Below are 18,858 nucleotides of genomic sequence, written 5' to 3'. Positions count from 1 at the left end.
GATCCTCCAAAGGCTACATTTTCACGCTCGTGATGTCACTTCCAGCGCGACTCGACCGCATGTGGTTTCCAAATTTACATCAAAGGAGGACAAGATCCAAGATGGCCCATTTTTCACGAACAAGCTCAGGTTGTACATTTTTTTAACCAGGAAACTGAAATTAGTCATCATTTTCTTTTTGGTCTATTCATTTGAGAAATTATGAAATAAGTGACCACTTAAAAAACGTCTTCTTTTAATGAGGAATGTGCCCGCGGCCCCTCTGCTCTCACCAATGTTCTGCATGAGTCACTTCAGGGACCGATTACAAGCTCTCCATTGGAAATCATTTCATTGCTTCTAACGTCCAAAAACGGTGATCAATTGGCACCAAAATTCATGTGGACATCCTTACCTATGACCACTTCAACATATCAAAAAGGATTAACCTCTCCGTGGCCGATTTAGAAGACAATGAGGAACTGTGGAAGTGAGCAGAGGTACATAGATGATGCTGTGAGGATGCGGCACACTCGAATTCTACTTCTTTGCTGATCACGGTGAGGACGCACCAGTCGGGATATTTACAGAGACTGAAGTGGGAATGAGTAGATGTGCACATTTTATTTGGATGAGGATTGTCTCCTGTTTTTTCAACTATAGGCGAAATAACTACAACGCGGCGTTTAATTTTTTGGAACATGACAGCTCCGAGCTACGCGTACGTCAGTCAATGTCGCGTTCCAAAGCGGCCACACTTGCCTGTGGAGTTGGCCTCCTCGCTGGAACGTTTTGTTCGCTAAACATCGACGCCAGCGAAGCGGCCCCGTGATGCGCCACGTTCAAGAAGACCACATCCAGGGTTCATCGATGAGGAGTTGATCCAACTCGCGCCGTGATGCAGACAGCTTCATGAATTGGCGGCAAGTGGTGGTTGACCAGAACGTGCATGAGTGGCAACAGCCCGGCATCCCTGGCATCAAGTCGCCGATAAGAAGCTCATTTTATTGTGCTGATGTCATCTATTTAGCGACCAAAAACTGTTGGCATCCATGCTCTCCTGTTGCCCAACAATGATCATTGACAGACAAAACGTATAACCTGTGGGAGCTTCTCCTTTCCTCTGACTGAGGAGACTGGGACAGGTCCGAGACTGCCTTCTTGGACTCCCCGAGGACTTCGGACCATGGTGGAGGAACAGTGAGTATTTTTTTAAAAAAAACTTTAAATGTCAACGTGTATATTCGCCACATCAATCACCAGCTTCAAAGCCACTTTCTTTGAAGTAGGCCATATTGTCCCTGCGCTCTGTCATTTACGTCCTCCTAGATACAAAAAGGACTTTTGGAATGATTTTTTTAAAATCTTCTTGATGAAATCAGACTAAGCTATGATCATATTCCCCTCGTGGGGGATTTTAATATTCATGTTTGTTGTCCATGAAAACCATCGGCAAAGGATTCTTCTTGATTCTTTTAATTTTGTGCATTATGTGACTAGCCCGACAGACCTCGTTCTCGCTTCTGGTCGACGGTATCAAACGTATATGACTGGGACAATGTGATTTCCGATCACTGATTTCGATCAGCTTTGTGTTCCCCTCATCAAACACAGAGGAACTCAGCTCTTGGTTCCACTCTTCTTGCAGGAATATTTTGGATTCTGCTGCTCCATTCAAAACGATGCGGCCAAAAGTAAGACCGGAGCCCCGGTTTAATGAGAGAACTCGTTCAGCTAAACAAGAAAGCCGCAAAGCTGAATGCAGATGGTTAAAAGACAGGCTGCAGGTCTTGTATCAAATCCGAAAAGACTGCTGGCACAGTTTCAAAGCAAGGTGAAAGAGTCCAGGAGGGAATACTTGTCCCGTCTTATTCAGGCAAATTGTCATAATACGTGAACTCGATTTCAAACTATCGATTCTGCACTTAAACATTGACAGCCAAATTGCACAGACTCGTCCCCTGAAATGTGCAGTAGATTTTTGCAGTTTGCCACATTCCTTGTTCCGCAGTGTTAGATTCCTTTGGGCCGATCTCCTTGTCATTTTTGGTGGAGTTTTATGTCTGACGCTGTCCCACATCAGTTCTTCAAGGAAGTCCTCCCAAGTATCGGCGAATCGGCCATTATCAACAGCATTCTTTCTTGTGGTGTAGTCCTCCAACACTTTAAACATGCTGTGGTTCTTAAGAAACCTGGTCTTGATCAAGATGTGCTGTCCAATTTTAGATTCATTTCCACGTTGCCTTTTCTTTCTAAAATTCAGCAAGAAGTGGTGCACATGTGATTAAACTCATTCAAAGGTGAAAATAACGTCATGGAGGTTTTCCAGTCAGGATTGATAACGATGGATAGCACAGAGTCAGCCCTGCTTTGAGTTCTGAATGACACTGGAGAAAAGCTCGTTTGAAGAAATGTTTTTATTCTTTGGCTTTCGACTCGTGAGCCGAGAGTCACAAAATTCATCTTGTCTTCTTCATGTTAATTAGTTAATTTTTCATTTGTTCAGACAAACGGCTCTTCTTGAATTTTGTGACTCTATTCCCGGAAGTGATGCCACCTGGATGTGATTGGCTCATCAAGAGGACTTTTTTAAAGCTCCCAAAGAAGACAGCAGCCGCGCGTCAAAACGACTTGAGGTAAAAAAAAAAAAAGAACTTCCGTTACGACTGTCGCTGTTCTGCAGTTTTTCTGGTAACTTGCTTTCTTTGTGAGGTTTGTGTTGGCGGTGTGTTACTTTATGAGAGTATGTTTGCAGCTGCCTGTATGCCGTAGTCCATCCCCCTGCTCACCGGCCCACTTTTTTGGGGCATTTTCGGAACTTCCTTCACCCTTAAAGGCCTTCTTGACGCAACCCTCTGTGTTTATCCGTTCTTGCTACCGGCCAACCGCTTGTGAACGCCGTCGGGGTGCATTCCATTTCCATTGACCACGGATGTTTACAAACCATCTCAATGTCAAATAGCACATTGGTGGCGCAAGTCGTGGCCGCGAGCGGGTGTTGATGTACTCAAGTGTGGACATGCAAAGGAGTTCATCGGTAGCAACGCATCTTAAGTAAACAGTCAACAATATTCAGGATTTGCATATTTTCGAAGGGAGCGGAACCAGAATGATCATCATCCATTTTTTTTTAAATGTACTTTACTGAATTACTTGCTTGACTATTTATCATGAGGGGGGAAAAAAGTTTAGTTTATGATGGGCTTATTGGTGGGAAATGACGTCTCCTTCTTCTCCTTCTTTGTCTCCTTCTTTGTTTCCTTCTTCTCCACAAACATGCCCACTGCAAGTAAGTACACACTTTTGCACTTTAGACGCGTTCTACGGCAACTTTTGACGTTTGCCCAATTCGCTGCGTAGCTTGAGATGAACTTTTGGTCCCCTCGCAACCACATCACATGCAGGAGGGCCGGACTAACAAGCTTTGTGGATTGAGTGATGATATTGACGTTTTGGAATGGGAGGGCCCCCATGATCGCTCTTGCTTAGGGCCCCCAAGGCGACCAGAAACGCCGCTGGACATGATCATAAATGCTAAATGTCAATGCGCATTGAAAAAAAAACAATGAATTTCGAGCATCTTAAGTCAGTAGAAATCAGCTGTACCCCGTCAAATGTTCTGCGCCCCCCAAAACAGTTTTGACCGGCAAGCGGAGAACTTGGCTCCGGTTTTAAAGCAAACCGAGTTGCCTTGTGGATGAAATGTGCGACCGACGCAACTGAAGCTGCCGTGCCCGTTTGCCCTCTTCTCCGACACAAGTCGCAACGTGCTTGTTTTTATTTGAGCGAGTGAATCTGATGTGCGGGAATATAGACGAGGCGTCGCGTTGATGGCGGAGTGTGCAACACGAGCCGGGCGCAGGGGGGGGGGTTGTTGGGGAGGGGCCGCTTTGCACAGTGATCCGCACGCGGGGCTTCATGAGAGGGCAGATGGCAGCACTCAAGCAGGAAGTGATCGACATAACGACATGCGTGTGTGCGTGCGTGCACATAAGCACACGGTCTTGGTTAAAAAAAAAAAGAAGAAAGAAAAGAAAAGCCAAGTGTTTGCATTTCCTGCACTTGCGTTTGCTTCCCCTGATGAATGATGACGATGGAAAATGGTCAACAAGGAACCACGTTTTCGATTTCTAGCAGAATGATTAATCAATCAAATCAATCACTAATTATTCGGACAAACTTCATTAATAATAATTATTCCTCTAAAATCATCTGCTCTGATTCACCAATTGTTAAAATAATCGTGACTTGGAGCTTTGATTGATTTTCTCGTTCTGCGATAATGCCATTCCAAAGAGTTCACCAACTTTCCTGTTTCCTGAGTTTCCTCAGCCGCTGGGTTCGTCACTTTTGTGGCGCTGGAGCAGCGGCAAAATCCATTTCCATTCTCCTTAAATTCTGTAGGTGACAAGAAGAACTGTAGGCAAGTTCACCTTTATCAAGTAAGAGTTACAAAGTTCTTTTGAAATCGCTCCGCTTCTTTCTTCACAGAAAAAAAACTAACAAAAAGAAAAAATGTTGAATTGTGTCATTTTAACATGTCATGTGCTTGCGCACAACAAAATAATCAAATATATTTTTTTAAATGCATCTGGATCCAGAGGATTTTATTTTGATCCAACCATTTGACGAAATAAAATGGAGAAACTTGAACTTTTTTTTTTAAATCGGTCTCGTTGCAAAATAAGCATCTTTCCACCAACTCTGAGTCCACGGACCTTAACGTTTGAGTGATGCGCGAGCCAGATAAGTGTCGCAGCACGAGTACTCTGTGACACTCGATTTTGATGCTTCGGAGAAATGGTTGCAATTATATCTTTCTATTGCGGCTGTGAAGCATAAGCTCACGCGGTGGTGATGACGCCGACGATGATGATGATGATGATGATGCTGTCGGGGGGGGGGGGGACAAACGTGCGTGCGCGTTGCTGTTCTTGGTTACCTGTTTGCTGAACGCGCCCACGCACACTCATTGCATCACATTTGTCGGGTCAAAGATGGGCTGGAAAACAGAGGCAGATCTGTACAAGTACTCGCAATTAACTTGGGAGGAGGTGTGGGTGTGTGTGGTGTGGGGGGGGGGGGGCTACGGACTCTACACTGTATCTGACACGAGTATAGTCTCGTGTTTGAGGATGAACCCGCTCCACATAAAACCCAATCGAAGGAAATCCAAAGCTACGGATTTCACGTCGATCCTGTGAATCTGTCAGATGTGGACCGAAGAACATCTAAAAAAAAAAAAAGAAAAAAAAAACAGGGATTCAAATGGTGAAATAAGGGTCCAGAGCTCAAAGCAAACATGGTGAAGCGGCATTTAGTGGTTATGCTGCACGGCAATGGAATAAGAAGTGAAGTGATGGCCATCCTGAGTGTGTTGAAATGTTGTCCTTTGGTCATTTTTTGCAAAGATACTTTGCGTTATCTCTGCTTTGCTGAATGCGGTTTGCTGTTCGTAAATGAGTGACCCATCGGATGGCTCGTTTGATCGTCGGAAAACTCGAGTTCAGCTCTCTTTCGAAGGCGGACGTTCAATTTCTGTAATTAAAAAAAAAAAAAAAGAAGCTTGGACTCAGTTGGCCCGGTCAAAAGGAGTACAAGATAATGAAGAAAAACATGTCAAATACGTGAGCATTTGCGCGCTGCTCTTACTTGCTCAGCCAACGGATGCAGCCAATTAAGAAAAAGAATTTGACAAGCATTTGACATGAAAAGTTTCTTTGGCACCGAGCTGAAATGGAAGGTGGGCAGCCGTGCCATCCCAACAAGCATTGCCGTAGACACCTTGCTCTCCGCCTAAACCAACCCGATGTTCTTTTCAACTTGTCTACGTCTTCTTTCCGCTGCCTAGCGTTAGCCGAGAGCACAGTCGGGCTCTATGAAATTTTTTTTTTGCAAATAAGCAAAAAAAATGGATGGTGGTCGGTTCCCCCGCGTTTGACAAGACGCCGATTGCTGGCACAGCGTCACGTCAACTTTTTTGGCTATTAGCTAGTCATCTGGAGGCTGGCGGGGCGCGCCGTGCGAGCCTCGTGAGGAGAAGCGCATCGGCTGATGGCCTTGCCGTCACGTCAAACATCTCGCCGCAAGTTTTCAACCGATTGTATTTTCTGTCAAGCCAACCTTGACATCATCTTTTAGCTTTCAAATGCATCAACAGATCGTCCTGCAAGCGATTGATCACTTTCGCCCTCTGGTGGACAAAGTGAGCAACAATGACTTGCAAATTACTCTTCTGGGGCGATTGTGGCTCGTATGTTTAACAACTGTTCTTCGTGTCCTTTTCCTTGCCTTTCCCGTCTGTTCACAAATGTTGTTGTTTTCATTCCAATTTTCTTCTTCTCCGTTCAAAGCAAGCGTGTCAAACCTGCGCGTAGTAAAGACTCAGTTTTCGCTTTCATTTAGTTGCCGTGAGAGCACGTTCACGCATTGTTCTCTCGCATTGGCGACTTATGGGGTATGGATTCTTCTCAAATTGGATATTACGTTGTCTCTGAGTGTCGCGACGGCCGCCGCCCCTTTGCTACGTTGACGAAGGAGTGATTAATTCGCATTGCACATGTCGTTCTTTCCTTGTCGGCACTGAATGTAGTTGTTTGTGTGGCCCCTAGATGGTGCTGTTATTCTGTTGTTTCTCTGATTCATTTGTTTACATTCATGTATTATGGAACGCTCACGTTTAGGCAGTGTATCGCTCTTAATATTTTCTGAACATTATTTGCAATGTTGGAAGTTGAAACTAATTCACATTTGCCTTGTTTATTTGCAGACTCAATCAATTAATCACTTGGTCAATATTATTATTTGTGCATTAGTGTACGTTCGCTTGCAAGACACAAGTTCAGTAAAGGATACTAAATTGCACCTTGGAGGCCTGTCCCTTCCTGCCCGTGCTCTGACCGGCACACTATCTTGTTTACAGTTTGCCCTTAAAAGAATTAGCCCTGACACCCCGCCCACCCTCCCCAACACCGCGACTCCTGAGCCTTTCATCCTTCCGCTGTGGCTCTCCTCGACTTTTGAGAATACATAATGAGTTTTTGAATTGCAACTCAAATGACTTTGCTCATTTTCAAAATGTAATTCTCCGATTGGGCTGCTCTTGTAACATTGAAATAACCCCCCCGCCCCCCTCCCTTGTGTTATGCAGTGGCAAGCCGTGCATTTCACACGTCGGCCTTCAGTTAAGTGCGACTTGACTAAGTCATATATGACACCATGGCTGGAGAAATAATATACAGAAAGACACTTGCCCACTACTGAGTGAGTGTTGCACAACCTAACTTCTCTTAAAAGTTTCATCTTGAAAATGGCAAGTATATCTGCAATTAAATCCACATTTTTCCCTCCTTCAACCATCCATTGTGCTTTGAAAAAGCAAGAATATATTTTTATCTATATTTTTGAACGGTCGCCAGTTACGACTTTCTGTTGTGTTGATTCCGCATAGCGCTGCCCCCTCACGAGTGAGTGTCCAATCACCAGACGCATTCATCACCTTAAGCGTAAGGCTCACTGTGACCAACTCGTGATCTGATTGGCTATCGCAACTGTCTATCAACTCTGAAAGCCCATTGACTTTGAGTGAACAGATAGATGCCTGCTCGATTGTATCCGAAGGCTTCGGACGAATAGTGCGTGCTACTGGTATTATAAAATCTGCCTGGCAACACAAGCTAGCTGAATTCTGATTGGATAAAAACTCCCACCTAAAAAACACTGGGATATAATATGACATCAATGTGAAGAATGTGAGAATGATATCTTGATTATGTTGGGCAGCAGAGAAGGCCTTTGAAGGCCTTGACCGCCTACCACTGGTATTGTGTGTCGCAAGTGGCAATGCATGCCGCTGGCGCCAGGATTGTTAGAGCTTGTCATTCCTGGATTGGCCAAACGTGGATAAATCCCCGAAAAGTTTCCAATTGAAATGATTTTTTATAACTGTTTTCAAGCTTCCAGTTGGTTTTGACGAAGGCCACGTGGACGGCCCCGTACGCTGAGCACCAATCGCATTGAGCGGGTCCAATAAATATTCCAATGGGACATTTTTTGTGCATTTTTTGGATGTATTTGAAGTCATTTGGTGAAACGGTGCTTTTGAATCCAAATCACGGCCAGTCAAGTTTGCTCTTCATTCCTTGAAGACCAGGAGGGCTCAACGAAACGTTAGCCCTTTTATTTAAATTTAAGCTTCAACCGAACGTCATCAATGTTTTTCATTACATGCAGGAATAACATTTGCGTACGTTCTCTATATTGTTTCATTGATTTCGTAAATGTAAATCGCTATTGAGGTTTCTTTCACATCCAGAAGGAAAAACCGAGCCGCTCCGTGCAGTCTTCTGCTCACTTTGAATGGAAAAGGTTGAGGTTCCCGCTTCCCACTTTAAGGTTGCCGACCCCTGGCCCAGATGGACAAAAGAAGTCTTTTGGCTCATGAATGAGCCGAGAAATAAAATTGAAACGCCTTGAGCTTCATGTGGCGGTGGTCCACACACAAAAGGCAAGCTCCATCTTTCCATCCTCTCTCTCGCTGCATCGGGAGAGGGGGGGGGCGATGACGACGACGACGCTGCTTGGCCCTCCCCCCCCCCCCCCCCCTCCCACGATCCACGCTGGTCCCTCTCTCTCCTCCGGTGGCTTTAAAAAGGCGCCGAGCGCTGCGCGAGCCACAAGGCGAGCCTCCAGAGAGGCACAGCACATGCAAAAGTCTCCGCTCCCCCCCCACCCCGATACCTATTTTTGCCTTTTTGACACCCCCACACCCCATCCCACCCCTCCTCGTGGCTTTTTGTGGAGGTGTGCGCGGGAGGAACCGCGCGTAGCCCTGAGGAGTTTCACAAGTTTTTTGTTTTGTTTTGGGGTTTTTTATTTTGATTTTTTTTTTTGGGTGGGCAAGTTGCTGCGCATCCACAGAGGTGGTGCTCAGATTGCCATCGGGTAAGTTGATTTCTGTATCCTTCTACGGTATGTTCGCTCGGCCTACGGTATATTTGCCCAAAAATGAGGTTGCGCAATGTGCTGGCGCGTGCGCGCGTGCGGAGGCAACTTGAAAATGAGACTTCACACCTCCGCCGCTTTCCGTTATTCACCCCCCCCCCGGTCCTTACTCAAGTGATGGACAACTTGTTGCTGCGTAAAATCATCCACACCAATAGTGCATTTGTTTTTTTTTTTAATGTTTTTCTTTTTTGTATCCTGCAAGCCTAAACTAAAGCAAGCGGCTTTAACATCACTCGATTGTCAAACGAAATACACAGCAGGTTTAATTCCAATTCATCCCAACCCGAAACGTATTTATTTTCATTTATTTATTTATGTTTTATAAGCCTACAAGCCTTTTGGTCATTTTTTTGACATACGTTTGGTGTACTATAGGACGTGCAGTCAAATTGTCAGCAGTGTTTCTGACATTGAAGTTGAAAAATTGTAGTAGGAAATTTAAAAAATGTGCCAGGGTCGAATAAGACACTAAATTGTGATGAAAATGACAACTTTGGTTTCCCGAAAATGTTGCTGAAAACAATTTTAGGTTCGTATAGAAAACTGAATTACTTTCACTTTTTACGAAAGCAAACAAGAAGAGCTCAAAAACAACACGTGCCCATCCTTGTCGAAATTGTCAGCAAATGTGACGCAAGACCTTCCGTGAGCTTCGTCGTGACTGTTAAGTAAAATGTGTGCAGTAATTTTGTTTAAAATGAAACTTTATTGGACCAAAACACACGACGTCGAAATTGTCGCCAACGTTTATTTTGAGGAACAACAGCGATGATGACCAAAACACATACGACGCATTGTGTTGTTTCAATTAAAAAAATAGTTCAACTTGAAAATCGTCTTCAATATTCAGTAAAAGAAAGTCTCACCAAAGACGCCAACATAACAACAAAAAAAAAACATCCTTTAAAGTCTAAGTTGGTGGTAATGTTTATCAAAGACTTTAGTTGCCGATGAAAGAAGACGACGCCGCCGATAATGTTGGCCAAAATGCGAGAGGAAATAAATGTAGTGACAAGTAGTCGTCTGAGCTTCTAGTTTGCATTCAAATATGCAAATCTATTTTTACACACACGCGCCTGTGTGCGCGTGCGCGTGCACCCTGCGGATAGATGCTAATGTGTGCACGTGTGACGGGCCAACGCGGCTTCTGCTCGACAACACGCTGTGCTGTAATGTGTTTGCGTGTGCGTGCGCGTGCACGTGAAGCCGCGTTGCCACTTTGACAGCGTCATCTGCTCGTTACCAAGGAAGCGAGGCGCGCGTGAGTCAAGCCGCGGGAGGCGCCCGAAAAGCCGGGCTGGCTTGCATCACTTTTGGGCCATTTGGTACCTCGGCGGGGAGCCTGCGTGCGCGCGCCCGGTGGGGTATCGAAGGGCCGCCCGGCACCTTTAACTTATTCCCACGCCTCGGGGCGGCTCCGCTGTGTCGGTCTTTGTGGAAACGAACGCGCACACACACGCACGCTCGCTTTGACAAAGACTTGGAATCATCGGCGCGAACGCTGGCTTCATTCCCCACTACTTTTGTCGTATTGGTGACCCCACGCGGCAAAGTGGAGTGCAAAATGTTCTCGACCTATATATATATATATATATATATATATATATATATATATATATATATATATATTGCCCTGCAATTGGCTGGCAACCAATTCAGGGTGTCCCCCGCCGACTGCCCGTAGATAGCTGGGATGCGCAACACGCAGGTCCTGTTTAGGATGATGTTTTTTTACCCTCCCCAAAAAGAATTATGAACACAAGAAAGAGCATTTGAATTAACTCAAAGTATCTTCAAAATGACACTCGAGATGACAGAAGTGAAATTGAGTTAAAACCTGTTGGAAAAAGTTCTGTTTGTATGCACTTGCACTGGTCTTCAATACCCTCATCGGGTTCTGATTTTTAAGAGTTATTTATTTTTTAGTTATTCATTCTTGTTAATTATTTTACTTGGACTGCTGAACGTGCGTTCTCACATTGTGTCACTCTATGCGTCATCAGAAATGCATCATTCATGTTCACACGTCATGATGCTTGCCTAAAAGAGATGTGACTGTTGACTCAATTTCAAGGTTTATATTTTTTGATAGAAGAGTTTCAGCTAAAATGAAAGGAAGGATTTTTAGAACTGTGGTGAGACGTGTGACGTTGTCAGGTCCGGAGACAGTGCCACTGAGGAAAAGACAGGAGGCTGAGCTGGACGTGGCAGAGCTGAAGATGCTGAGGTTCTCTTTGGGAATGACCAAGATGGATCGGATCAGGAATGAGTAGGGATGTAAAGATTAATCGATTTAAAATATGCTCAAAATATACATCGATAGAAAAATGAAAAGAATCGATTCGCAAGGCCATGTTAACCAAAGCCGTTCTCTCGTGTCTGTGCTGTAAACAGATTGAACACCTACGCACAATTACTTAATACGATGGAAACTTTCCTTTCACAGCAACAGTGATTAACGAGCATTTATAAAGGAAGCACGTTGCGGTTGACGTACGATTTAATGTACAACAGCGATTGTCATTTCCTACATAGCCAGTTATGGTTAGCATGCACAGGCTACCGTGAGCGTTTGGTGAAACGTCGCACGCGATGTCTTTTTGTGGTACACTAACTTAATATAGCGTCCACTGTGGATTGTGGCGGCGATAGTCAGCGAACTCACGTGTAATAAAAACCAAAACATAGTTTTTATTTACGCGTGATTGACATAAAAACCACTAGAGCACAAGTAGTAACTTGCGACCACACAGAGTGTGTTGCGTTTTTGAAGTCGGAAATTTCAAAACCCAAAGTACAACATGACGCATTTGCCACAAGCCATTGATGGCAACACCCATACAACAGAGCATAGGTCCTTACAATATACCAATTTACAGTGCTAAAAAAATTGAAAAAAAAATGGGTTGTACGTATAGATGTGGTAACAATTGTGTTTTGCTGAGCATTGTTATTTCCGAGTTTTATCTTATGCAGTACACTCGAGATTTCTCTCTCTCTCTCTCACTCTCTCTCTCTCATTGTTTAGGTACATACCACATTTTGAATGTGCAGATGATATTATGCATACTAGATAAGCCAAACAAAACGTTTTGTATTCAGGTTAAATAAAAACAAAATTAAAAATCAATTCAAGTGATGATTTTAGTTTTCTTTAGCACAGTGCATTTCCTCCATTTTATTCATATGATTTCACTCCCTTCTATATAAAAAATGGATTGGTGCTAAAAAAAAACCGTGAAATATGTTTCCAAGTATTTCTTTTGATAGGTAGTTTCATAATAATAGTGCAACTCGGTTTAGTGTCTAGTTTTTGGTTTAATTCAAAATGCATGAAACGTTTACACACTTGCGCCAAACTTCAATATGTATTTTGTTTATGGATCGCTGCAGCATCACACAAGTGCACAGAGACAAGCGTGGCAGCAATAAAAAAATATGTATATAAAAAAATATCGAATCGAAATCGGGAACTGAAAATCGAAAATTGAATCGAATTGGGGCTTGAGTGAATCGTTACATTCCTAGGAATGAGTGCATCAGGGGGGCAGCACATGTTAGGGGCTTTGGAAATAAAGTCAGAGAGGCCAGACTGAGATGGTTTGGAAGAAGGATGCTGAGTTTCCAAGTGCCAGGCCAGAGGTCCAGAGGAAGACCAAAGAGGAGGTTTATGGATGTAGTTAAAGAGGACATTCAAAGTAGTTTGTGTGAGAGCAGAGGATGCAGAGGACAGGGTTAGATGGAGGCAACTGATTCGCCGTGACGACCCCTGAAGGGAAAAGCCGAAAGGAAACAAAGAATTTAAATAAGTTGTTCACACGTGTTTTTGTGAATTAATAATTGTAAAGATGCCAACATAATTGCTGGATTATTTGAAAAATGTGTTCAAAAATTATTTGTTAGACTCATTGACTAATTGTAATAATTGATTAATCGGGAGAAAAATAATTGTTTGGGAAAGATTGACACGTTTGCCCATTTTAAGACGTTACAGAGGCGACTCAATTTGAAAAATTGATGGAAATGAAAACATTTTCATTCCAAGAATCCATTATTAAAACGCTCTTTGGCTTCAGCCCTACGGATGATCTTCAATTTTAGATTGGTAACCTTTTGTCATCTAATGTGGGCGGAGCCTAAATTTCAAGTTTGCCACTTTCTTTTTTGAATGATCCTCATACTCTGTCAAACTGGAGCTGCTTCAAAGAAGGGAGCTTCCTGCAACGACAAATGAAAGGAGTCTCCTTCTTGCTTTTCAGAGACTCCTCGGGGACACACGAAGCCCCCTCCACCCCCCGCCGCACACGCCGCCAGACGCCATGCAGGAGTCGGAGGTCAGCGTGTGCCAGCTGCAGCCCAACATCATCTCGGTGCGCCTCTTCAAGAGGAAAGTGGGCGGCCTGGGCTTCCTGGTCAAGCAGAGGGTCTCCAAACCGCCCGTCATCGTGTCGGACCTGATCCGGGGCGGGGCTGCCGAGGAGTGCGGCCTGGTCCAGGTGGGCGACATCGTGCTGGCCGTCAACAACAAGCCCCTGGTGGAGCTGAGCTACGAGCGCGCCCTGGAGACGCTGAAGAACGTGTCGCCCGAGAGCCACGCCGTGCTCATCCTGCGCGGGCCCGAGGGCTTCACCACCCACCTGGAGACCACCCTGTCGGGGGACGGGCGCCCCCGCACCGTGCGGGTCACCCGGCCCGCCTTCCCGACCTCCAAATCCTACGAGAATCGCTCACCTCAGCTGAGGGCCATCGAGAACCTCTCGTCGCCCTCCATCACGATGCTGGCCGCCCAGGACCCCCTCCTGGCGAGGGAGGGTGGCCGCGGCGGGGGCCTCTTCTGCAACGGGCTGGAGGAAAACAACGAGCTGCTGAAGGAGATCGAGCCCGTGCTACGCCTCATCCGCAACGCCAAGAAGGAGATGAACGGCGAGGGCCAGAGGAACGTGGCCCGCAGGGACGCCGGGATTCAAGTGGCCTGGTAAGTGCCGCCTGGCCGCGTGTTGGGCCACTCGCACAAAAACGGCTGTCCGGGCCTTGACTTTCAAGGTCAATTTGTCCCGAATTGGCTCAATGTTTTCATGATGGAATGTGTGGACAAATGTGGGCGGGGGCGGTCCAGACAAGAAATGCGGACGGAGTCGGTTTGTCAATTTGTTTAGAAAATTGTCGGAAGTTGGAATGGGAAAGGTGGACGCACATGTGGAACATTTCTCTTTCTCTCTTTTTTTTTTTTTTCAAGGCATTTGGTGAATGTGATAACGAGTTGCCAACTTGTCCTGCCTGATTGGAACCATTTAAAGTTGGAATTTTTTGAGTGCGGGGCAGAAACGCAGAGCTGGGCAGTCCGTCTTGGGGCGCAACGGCCGGATGTCCCTTTTTGTTTTGCGTTTGTCAACTTTGGGATGCTGGCTTTATCAATAACGACTTCATCCAGCAGGTGTCTGTACTGAGCAACACGTTTCGCGAGGTTTCCCGATGTCTTCTGACGAGCAACAATCTGACTCAATTAATCAATTTCCGTTTGGGCGTTTCCTGCAATGTCACTTTCAAATAGCTTTTTGCAAAGGAATTTGTTTCATCCGATGCCTCGCTTGTTGATTGCTTCCTGCTGGCACTCGCCTCTGTTTCTTTAGGCGTGAGGGCCAGGCAAGAGAACTACAGAGGCCGCCAACAAATTATTTTTCTTTTTTTTGTCGTTGCCCGGCGCTCCATGGAAGTTTTACTTTCTTTATGACTGCTAAAGCGCCAGTGCATATATTCACCTCAGTGTATCGTGATCCAATTTCCTATTAATATTATTATTGTTAATATTATTATTAGGGTCGTGCGAGATAATTATGAAAGCGAGCCCTCCAGCCCGAGGCTTTACGTTTTTCATCGGTTAAAAGCCGAACGTGAAATTTGTGGAACGTCCCTTTGATGAATCGAATCGCATCCTCGTGCCCAACCGAGATTGTCAACTATCTGGTTGCAAAGATGCGAGAAAATGAGGGATAACTAGCTTCGAAATCTCTGCAAACTTCCTGCTGGCAGCCTCGGCCTGTTGCGCAATAGTTTGTCCGTTGTTTCGGTTTGCGGGACTTTTCACATGCAAGCAGCACGAACGAGAAAATTGTTTAGTCACAGGTACCGTACGTTTGAAACGGGAAACATTTCGCTCGTCTGCTCGCCTGCGATGCGGCATAATGGAACAAAATTCCGTACGGTGAAAGCTTTCCTGAGGAGCAGCTCTCGGAATGCTGATGTACGAGTCGCCTGCTAATTATTGCGTCGCTGCTAATGGTCATATGATGCTCGTTAAACGGAGATGATGCTTTCCTAGTAACCCAAATTCTTGTGTGTCTGCACAAGCTCCAGACACGTATCGCCCCTTCAACCGATTTGAATATTCCAGACTTGAATGAAGTTGTGTCATTTATTTATTTATGTATTTTTTTATGTGTGGGCCAAATCTATTGAGCAGTTTGCAAAGAAGAAAAAGACAGCACAACGGATCTTTGTTTTCCTTAATCAATAAAATAAAATGAATGACATCATAAACAAAACGATTTCTCGCCGGAGTGATTTCAGAGTGCTGAATTCTGACATGGTAATGATCGGGATGTAAACATTCATGGAACATCGTTATAATATCCATTTAAATTGCTCAAAATATGGTAATATTCATATAAATTTATATAAATATGTAAAAAAAAAAAAAAAAAAGATTAGCGGCGCTGCATTAACCGGAGCAGCTCTTTGCCTTTTTGCATTTAATCGACTCATCACGACAACATCGCCGATCAAAACCGTCAATGAATTCATTTGAATAGACAATTTTAATATTTAATCATCTGCCGTTGTGTTTTCCTCTGAGATACGTCCCGTCTCCCGCCGGCTGTTTTCTTGTTTGCCACGCACATGCGTATGAGTGACGCGACGGAAAAGTAATTTAGTTGCACGGACAACCCTCATTAGCGTTAGCATCGGAGTCCGAAAGCGCATTTCACAAAATGACTTCATGCGATGTAAACTCAACTCAACTGTATTTCGGAAGCACTTGAAGATAAAGTGCCGTGCATGGAGCAAAAAAAGCAAGTCATATGACCCAAAACCATAAAACAAAGAATGAAGAGCACAAAAGCAGTAGCTCAGTAAGTCTCACGAAGAGACGTCTCGGTTTGAAGGTGCGACGGCATCCGAGCAGGTCAACGCAAGTTCACTGCGCGTCGCGGCATTTGTGGCGGAACGGCACCAGCTCACGGCTGGTGTCCTCGTTTAGGAATCTTCCCTTAACAGACGACCAAATTATCTGCCATTCAAGTAAGAAAGAAGCGCAAATAGATAAGTCGTGCATCTTAACGTGAGCCGATTTTGCGTTTGGGGCCTTTCACGCGTCACATGAGAGAGCCAAAATATGTACGTATTTGCTTTTGTGGCGTTTTTCTTTGTTAGCCTTCTGCTGCTACGACTTCCCGGGAAGCGGCGAAGCAAGCACATCGTGTGGCGAACAGCGAGAAAAGCAGCATGGCGTCCCCATTTGTCCACTTAATGGAGATGATTGTTCCAGCGGCGTCCAAGTTGCCGACGCATCGACTCGGACGGACGGACGGACGGCCTCCGTCTCCTGACGAGCGCATTGCACTCGGTTGCCGTGCAATCAAATTGAGGCAAAATCAATATCTCACTCTTGAGCCATCCATGCGTGTCGGCTTCTCATGCGTAAATACGCTTGCGATGATCGAGCGCCTTCTCGTAGACTTGAGAAAAAGCGGCAGGGAGAAAAACATTTCAGGCGACATCACGCTTAGCCAGCTTGCTTGATGCGGCGCACGCTTGCAGTTTGAAATGCTTTGGAATCTCTGCGAAGATCTGGAAAACATTTTCCACGCGCTCATGGGATTCGTTGTCATGATGCAATCTCGTTGGCGTCGGGGCGAGCTCCAAATTGGCGAGTACACCGAGATGGGAGTGGCGACTGGGGAGGGCGACGTTGAGATGAGTTGACAAGCTTCAGATTGCCAAAGGCTAGCAAGAGGCCCAACTTTTGGCTGCGGCATTCATCTCATAGATGGAGCCCTGTTTTAATGGAGTGTGTGTGTGTGGGGTGTGTGTGTTTGTCTTTGCACTATTGTGAGGACCAGTATCTGACAGCACAATCATAGCGTGGGGACCAAAAATATTGTGGGGACCCAAAACCTGGTATGCGTGAGTGTGCGTGTGTGTGCGGCCGCCCCCTTTGGCCCCACATCTGGGCTAGATGACTGTAATGCATTCTACTTTGGAGTCAGCCAGCCCTCCCTCAAGCGTCTCTCGTTGTTGCAAACTGCTGCTGCTCGTCTTTTAACTGGCGCTCAGAAGACGGATCAATCTTCGCCTCTCTTCACTGGCGCCCAGTGCACTACATAGTTCTCTTTAAGATCCTTCTGTTTGTCTTCAAATCTTTTCATGGCCTCGCCCCGGCATACCTCTCCGAGCTCCTCCACCCCTACGCGCCCGCCGTCTGCGTCAGGACCAGATGCTGCTGGAGGTGCCGAGGACTAAACGCAGCCTCGGGGGGGATCGTGCCTTTTCTGTTGCCGGTCCTTCCCTATGGAATGAGCTTCCACTAAATGTGAGGCAAGCCCCGCCCACTCTCGGTCCACTTTCAAAACTTGTTTATAGACACATTTTTATTCTTTAGCTATTGACTCAACACGAGCTTCTCGCTATTCTTCTGGTATCTATTGTAAATGTCTTTTAACTTGTGTTCTAATTTCCCGCTAATTTCTATGACACCATATGAAAAGCGCTTCATTACAGCTCCAGCTGTTGCGAAATACGCTCGAGAAATAAAGTTGTATTGTGTTGTATTGTATAAGCGAGCTCTCGGGATCATCGGAACACACAAACGCCGACTCTTGGAGGCCGGAGGAACGCAAGTCCGGCCTTGACTGCTCTGGCGTGACCCGACCCGGAAGCGGAAGGAAATGGATTGCACGTTGATTAGCAAGGACAGCAAATCGGTCCATCCTTTTTTCTGCCTCATTATTCAAGAGCTCATTAAAGCCCAAAAGCAAACAGCAATGTCCCGATATGACGGCCGTCATTTCCACGGGAACGGTGTATTCCGGACGCATGCACCTCGAAATGACTCGCCTTCTTTGAAAGCAGACGCCGTGTCCCGCCAGACGCCTTGACCACCTTCCCCAGCATTGGCGATGAGCAAACGAACGCGACTCAACGTCATCGCTAAGTGCATTAAGCATGTGATCCTGAAATCCAGCGAAACCAAAAAAACGCTTCTTTGGCCGAGATGGAGGCCAGCTGATGAGAGACTCGCTTGCTTCATTTCACACTTGATGGCTGTCCTGGCACTCCAGAGAGCCAAAAGTGTTTGTTGACGAGCGCTTAATGGTTCAACTTTCCATTATGTAACACGTCCCAGACGAAAATTCCCGCAGAAGCTGAATGGCTCCCACCGCAAACTTGTCGATGAGGTGTGGCGGTGCGACATTCTGATCTGTCACAACACCGTCGTTATTTGCGTTCTTTTATCGTTTGCCCAGCGGGAAAAAAAAGAACACGAAGAAAAGTAATTGGGGCGAAGCGCCGAAGAACCAGTTTAGGTTTTGGTCCTCTCAGGTCACGTCAAGAAACACCTGAGGCAAGCCGCAATTGGCTCGTCAGTCAAATACTTGAATGCGGCACGTCCATATTGTTGCCGTTGTCGTCATCGTACAGGTAGGCCACGCCCCCTTTGGCTTGAGGACACTACTTAAGATGCGTGCGTGGTCAATCCTGACGAGAAGTTCTTGTCCTTCTCGTCTCAAGTGCCGAAAATTGTTTTTGTCGCTTTGCTAAGCAAGTTCATCTGTTGCAACGGTAAGAGAATTGTTTTGATTTTAGTTTGTTTAT

At 45.6% G+C, this 18,858-nt stretch overlaps 1 protein-coding gene across 1 annotated transcript in view; it reads left to right on the top strand.

Moving 5' to 3' along the window:
• Positions 1 to 8,833: 8,833 nt before the first annotated feature.
• Positions 8,834 to 18,858, top strand: part of nos1 (nitric oxide synthase 1 (neuronal)) — a 39,181-nt gene continuing 29,156 nt past the window's right edge. Inside the window, exons 1-2 of the mRNA XM_088283532.1 lie at positions 8,834 to 8,922; positions 13,245 to 13,960. Of these exons, the coding sequence (XP_088139658.1) occupies positions 13,305 to 13,960 (656 nt within the window). The 5' untranslated portion in view covers positions 8,834 to 8,922; positions 13,245 to 13,304. The remainder of the gene's footprint in view (positions 8,923 to 13,244; positions 13,961 to 18,858) is intronic.

This window comes from Idiotropiscis lumnitzeri, chromosome 1, assembly GCF_059441095.1.
Source record: "Idiotropiscis lumnitzeri isolate Australia: NSW breed Sydney's pygmy pipehorse chromosome 1, RoL_Ilum_1.0, whole genome shotgun sequence".
Lineage (NCBI taxonomy): Eukaryota > Metazoa > Chordata > Actinopteri > Syngnathiformes > Syngnathidae > Idiotropiscis > Idiotropiscis lumnitzeri.
Note: the sequence above shows the minus strand (reverse complement) of the source record. Positions and strands in the feature narration are given on the sequence as shown.